The following is a 6,573-nucleotide window of genomic DNA, read 5'->3' as shown; positions in this document are numbered from 1 at the left end:
TAACATTTCTTGAACAGCAAATCAGCATATTAGAATGATTTCTGAAGAACCATGTGATACAGAAGACAGGAGTAATGATGCTTTAATATCACAGGAATAAATTACATTTTAAAATATATTAAAATATAAAACTGTTATTTTAAATGGTAGTAATATTTATAATATTTTACTGTATTTTTAATCAAATGAATTCAGTTTTGGTAAGAGCTTTCTTTAAAAATCTTCCTGACTCCAAATATTTAATATTTATTAAAATGCATTTGAATTAATCCCCTTCAATAAAACTGATTAAGAGAAGAAACTTGAAGGTGCACAAATTATTAACAAAACTACTGTGACCTGCATCAAATCGCTGTGAGTAACTTGGATAGAAACACCTAAAAATGTCAAAACACAAAACAAATGTTTCATTATATCATGATATTATGTGCACTGTATGTCTAAGTATTACATTTATGCAATATTTAATTAGCACACTTGCTTATTATACCCATTTCAGGGGAAATCAGATGACAAAATGGAAATCAACTAAATATTTTGTACTGTTAAGCTAGCCAAGCGCTGAAGCAATAAAATCACACCAGGACAAGTGCATATTCTCTATGTCTTTCTGTAATGTGTATTTCAACAGAGGTGCTTTTTTGCAGCATATTCGCAACATTTCTTTTGTTTCAAATATTCAAAACCAAAAAGAGCTCTAAATCATCACTATAGTTTAAAGATTTTATTTTTTTCATGATCAGAAAAATCAACAATTGCTTTGTATTTTCATCATCATTGCTGTTTATACTGCTATTACTGCTTTTATTAAATAAAAGCCCTAGACTTATAATGTTGAAAGCTGCAGAGATGTGTTCACACTATTACACAATAAATAACATGATGCACAAAACAATCTTATGCATAATGTTTTATACTCGGAAACATGGGCCTGAGTGTGTTACAGAGTTACACTGAATCACGACTCATGCTCACACATCAACTAGCAAAACTAAAACAGAATACTTTAGGGCTAGGAGGACTAGTTATCATAAGATGCTTGAACCAAAAAAGGCATACATCAGATTTTATTGCAACGTGCAACATTATTTCAAAACATAGTGAACTATGACATAAACTTCATAGGTAATTCTAGGAAAGCAAGTAAACTTGATGAAGCAAATCATTAAATTATCCCTCCAAATATCTCATATCTCATCAAATTATGATGTTAAATCCTGAAGACTAGTCACTTCAATATTTTTATAGAGCCTAGACTTCCTCTTCATCTATCTGAATTACTTAATATACTGTAATATGTATGCACATGCAAGCATGTTTTCAAGAGCAATCCCTTTACATATAAGGATACTACCACAGTCATGAACATCATTATATATGTCTTACACATAGAGGCAGTACTAGAAGGGAGTGCTCTTTCAGTAAAGAAAACCAAACATGGATCACACAAACTAGTATTACCTGAGCTACAATGTATGCACTAAGTCCAACTCCTCAGCTAATGTATAGAGAGCACTGATGGAATAGAGAGCTGTTGCTCATTTCTAGCGCTGCTTTAAATAGGCTTTAGAAAGAAAGCATCATTTGGTTGAGTACAAACGTAATTGGCAATGAGACGTTGATTGTATGTCACACAGGATTTAGAAGAACGTTATTTAAGCACACTTCCTTAAAGACATAGTTTGCTCAAAATTGAACATTCTTTCATAAATTACTCATCCTCGTATCATTCCAAATTTGTCATTGTGAAACACAGATGAAGGTATTTTTTAATAAACCTGAGAAATTTCCATCCCTCTAAGGAAAGTTCATTCCGCTAATACTCTGTTGCTTTAAAAAGTTTGTATGGTGTAAAAAGAAGTTCAAATATGCTTGCCTGATGCACGAGAACCAATGAGGTTTGTTCTTGCATGTGACTCAAGCATGTTTACAATATGTAATGTGCATTGATCAATGCCTATATGAGCAGATTTAATGTACACTTTAATTCACATATGAAGTTACCATGTCTCTTTAGAAGACATGGATTAAATTGCTCAATTCATATGGATTATTTACAATGTTATGAACTTTTTAAAGCTATTGTGAAAATGACTTTCATTGAAGGGACAGAAATCTAAGCTTGGGAGGAAAAAACGCAAGTGCAATTTTTTTCGCAATTGCATGTTTGCGAAATGCAACTTTGTATCTTCTGTTCAAAAACTCGCGATTGCACGTTTATATCTTGCAATTCTAATAAAAAGTTTGAAATGCAAGATACAAACTCAGAATTGCGAGAAATTAAGTCAAAGTTGCAAGAAAGCCTATAAGCTCGGAACTGCAAGAAATAATGTCGCAATTCTAGATATGAATTCACAATTCTAAGAAAAATTTCAAAATTTGCAAAATAAAGTCAATTGTGAGATATAAACTCGCAATTGCTATATTAAAACTTGCAATTCTGTAAAGTCTGAATTGTGAGATAAAATGTCGCAATGACTTATTTATTTATTTATTTATTCTGTGGTTGAAAAGGGCTTCCATGGAAATCTCTCTGGTTTCATTGAAAATATTTTCATTTTGTGTTTTGAAGATTAATGAAAGTCTTACAGGTTTGGGACAACATGAAGTAGTAAAAAAAAATATTTTTTTCTTGAACTATCCCTTTAAGCTATTGATGTTAACTGTTTATTTTGTCCAGGGTCTTGTGTTTCAAGCTCAACATCAAAAAATGTTGCAAGTTAATGATCTTTGACCTCTGTCCGAACAATTGAGTGCACGTGAATGTCTGTTCTCAGTCATCGTCGAATGTCAAATAAAATGTTATTCAGAAGCATTTGGTTCAGTCAATCTAAAGTTGAGAAACACCACCTAGTGAGCCAAATTTAGAAGCTTATGAACACATTTTACTTGACACTCTATTTCCATGCGTTGAAAATGTTGAGTTGATCATATCATGCCACTTTTCTCATCTACCACATCAGAGCACCGGCGTGACGAGCGTCCGAGTAGGAACTCTTTCTCGTGGATCAAGCTGTCGACCAGATCCTCTTGACGGTAGTTATGATAGACCTTCAGAAAGGCCATGACGGTGATACCGAGCCAGGTCAGCCAGGCCGCCCACAACCCAAACTAGAGGAAGCGGAGGAGGACTGACTGTTATATTCATGATAATAAGCAGTGTGAAACAGAAACTAGAAAAGGAAAATTCAAGACAAAGTTTGAATGTTGTCTAATGTTTGATAAAGTGCTACAGGAATAAAATGAGTTGAACTATGCCTTTAAGCCAACACAATGATTGATATAAAACACTCATGTAGTTATCACACACATTTTTATTTTTAACTGACCAACCTGTGCTATGGCAAACTGGTCATAAAAAGCAGAGTTGTCCAACCCTAGTTCAAGATCAGTGTCCTGAAGATCTTCACAGCTAGAAATGAACAGTAGTCTGTTAGAAATTATCCACAGACACCTGAAGAATCTACATTTATCAAGTAGATATTGCTCATAAAAACTAAGAACAAAGCTGCTCGTCAGATACATTTATAGTTTATGATGAAATAATGTAGTAGTCTGTGGACACTAAAACGTCACTGAAGTGAACTGAGCCAAAAGCCTCTGGCTAATTTCAATGTCACCAAACCCTCTCTGACAGAGGAAAAAGAGGCCTACCCAATTAATTGTGGCTTTTTCCAAGCTATAAAGGCAGTCTAAAAACAACTAGCTGTCATTGTTTTCAGCTTCTTATATACATTGTAGTATTTTCATGCAGACTGTAGAAGCAGAAAATAGTGGGATACCTGAGCATCATGCTTACCTGCTGGGCATACTGCCTCCTTCTGTGATAGCATCACACCATAGATTGAAGCCCACACTGACTATTGTGCTGGACAGGAACACAGCAAACACTACCAATGTGCTGATGAGCAGATTCAGGAAGGCATTGAAGATTGAGCTGTATAAATAATAAAGAGATTTTTACAGAAGTCACAGAAGTTTACACTCTCCAGCTGTTCCAAACATGTACTGTTTTCTTTCTTCTGTGGAACACAAAAGAAGATATTTTGCAGAATGCTGAGCTGCTCTTTTCCATAAAATAGACAGTGTATAATTATCTATTTAGTTTATTATTATTATTATTATTATTATTATTATTATTATTAATTAATTAGGGATGTAACAATGCACCCCGAGCCAGTTGAAAACCGATACAAATATGTGACGATTCACCTTTTCATTTATAATGTCTTAAATCTTTTGTTTAAAAAAAATAATAAATTTGTGGGAAAATCGTATCACATTGTGAGTGGAGTAAATCATTATGTCCCTAATATTTAATTAGTTTTAGTTTGTTTTAGTACATCTTTAAGCTAAATTAAAATGATCAATGTTGCAATGACAACTAGCTGAAAGTTCAGTTTTTTATATTTTATTTCAGTTAACGTTTATTTTATTTTAAGTAATTTTTTTATGATTTAATTTTAGTTTGAGTTAACTAATAACCCTGTTCTGAAGCCATATAAATGTCATTCACGCTTGCTCATTCACGCTTATTTGTCATGATTGGTCATGAGACGTGCAAGAACAAATGATGTTTGATACCACTATGATTACACAAGCATGGGTGAGATTGGTGAGAGCTTCTTTTACTATAAATTTACAACTCGTATATTTTGACATACATACAGTATTATACCGTATACATAGCTTCAGAAGACTTGGAGTATAGTGCACAATTTTTTTTTATCATGTATGTACAGTATGTAACCATTTAATTTCATTGTATGGGGGGGGGCGGGGGGGGCTGGCAGCTTGGACATTTCACGTAATATCTATTTTTGTGTTCCACGTATGAAACAAAATATGGGTTTGGAAAATATTAATGATGATATCATTTAGAATTTGGGATGAAATAACCCTTTTGAATGGTTTTAAAATAATTTTAAAATAAAATAGTAGTTTGATAATAGAAATAATTAAATAATAGCTGCTTATACTGATTATCATAGTGGCTTCTCCTGAGAATTATGTGTGATTTAGTTATATGCTAAATATAAAAAGAGTGCAATATCTAGTGTGTATGTCTATTAATTGTAAACAATACTGGCCTTTGATTTCAGACTGAACAGACTATAATTATATAACAGTGAATAATAATCAATCTCATTATTCAAAATTCCTTACATGATTTGAAACTGTTCTTAACCATACAGTAGCTATAGCTACCAGCTGATTTATACTTTATATTAGGCTACACATTCTTTTTTAAAACAATGAAACTACTTAATCACAAATTGTGTCACAGTGTATTGTTATTAAACATGTTTCCCAGATAAAAGCGAATTTAAAACTAAATATTTAACGAATATAGTAGCTCATCTGTGCAGCTGTATGACATAACTGCATCCATGCATCCCATCCACCGCACTGGCACGGGTCATGCGAGGCATCCAAATAGCAAGCAATACGATGAAAGAAACGATCACTCACTCATCGTGGCCTTTGCAGATGAAGAACAGCAGCCTCCAGGCTTGTACGGCGGACAGGACGAGCGACGCGATGCCGACGGCGGTGATGAAGCTGCAGGAGGACTGTGGTCCCCATTCCTCAATGATGAAGCGCTGCTTAGACACCGTGATGTTCTCGTTCTGCCACATCCCCCGCGTGAAAAGCAGACATTTCCCGCGAAAATCCTCCGTGTTCTCCGATAGAGGTACTATAGCTATAAAGCCAAAAACGAAGGCTAAAAAATAAAGGATGCATTGCGCGAATATGAAATTATCCATAGGCATTTTGTCTGAGCTGTGCTGTCGCTGCGGCTCTCGCTCTCGCTGCAGTTGCGCAGTCGGACTCTGCAGCAGAGCAGAGAAATACAGCTCAAGGCGTTTATTCCGGGGAAAAAGCACCAGAAACCCACTACACTTAATTAGTTGTATAGTTTTATGAAAGGTTAATCCATACAAATGATCAAAAACGGGTAAGACTTTTAATTAGTAAGCCATTAGTTCATCAGTAGCAAATCGGATATGAGTAGGGGTTAATATTTAGTCAAGTTTGTTGTGTTTGGCTTTTAGGCCAACTATTGTTTTACAATATATTTATTATGTATATATAAACACACACATACAGTATACATTTTGAAGATATTTACATGTATATACATTTCTATATTTATATTATTATATTTTAAGTTTTAAATGCACTATTAAAGGGATACTCCATCCCAAATTGAAAATTTTGTCATTATTCACTTACCCCCATGTCGTTCCAAACCGTAAAAGCTTTGTTCGTCTTCGGAACACAATTTAAGATATTTTGGATGAAAACCGGGAGCCCTGTGACTGTCCCATAGACTGCCAAGGAAGTTACACTGTCAAGGTCCAGAAAAGTATGAAAGACATTGTCAGAATAGTCCATTTGCCATCAGTGGTTCAACAGTAATGTTATGAAGTGACGAGAATACTTTTTGTACACGAAGAAAACAAAAATAACAATCAACAATTCCTCTCCTCTGTCACTCCCTACATCACTGTAGCACCATTGTGGAGAATCTGAGCAGTACAAAGGTGGCGTACGCTATTCTGTGGCAGA

The 6,573-nt window shown here is 34.4% G+C and overlaps 1 protein-coding gene across 1 annotated transcript; it reads right to left on the bottom strand.

Moving 5' to 3' along the window:
• Positions 1 to 709: 709 nt before the first annotated feature.
• LOC109055845 (transmembrane protein 179) lies at positions 710 to 5,865 on the bottom strand. Its single transcript, XM_019073025.2, has 4 exons — positions 5,473 to 5,865; positions 3,800 to 3,937; positions 3,334 to 3,412; positions 710 to 3,111 (listed from the first exon to the last, which is right to left on the bottom strand). The coding sequence occupies exons 1-4, from the start codon at positions 5,772 to 5,774 to the stop codon at positions 2,929 to 2,931; spliced, it is 702 nt and encodes a 233-aa protein (XP_018928570.1). The 5' UTR covers positions 5,775 to 5,865; the 3' UTR covers positions 710 to 2,928.
• Positions 5,866 to 6,573: the final 708 nt, after the last annotated feature.

This window comes from Cyprinus carpio, chromosome B17 (genome assembly GCF_018340385.1).
Source record: "Cyprinus carpio isolate SPL01 chromosome B17, ASM1834038v1, whole genome shotgun sequence".
NCBI lineage: Eukaryota > Metazoa > Chordata > Actinopteri > Cypriniformes > Cyprinidae > Cyprinus > Cyprinus carpio.
Note: the sequence above shows the minus strand (reverse complement) of the source record. Positions and strands in the feature narration are given on the sequence as shown.

Bases quoted from the DNA above. Each gene is read 5' to 3' on its own strand.
- LOC109055845 (XM_019073025.2), bottom strand. From the start codon at position 5,774: ATGCCTATGGATAATTTCATATTCGCGCAATGCATCCTTTATTTTTTA. The intron at 3,938-5,472 runs GTGAGTGATCGT...TTATTTATACAG, and splicing joins ATCTGCAAAGGCCACGATGA to CTCAATCTTCAATGCCTTCC. The intron at 3,413-3,799 runs GTAAGCATGATG...GTTCATTTCTAG, and splicing joins GGAGGCAGTATGCCCAGCAG to CTGTGAAGATCTTCAGGACA.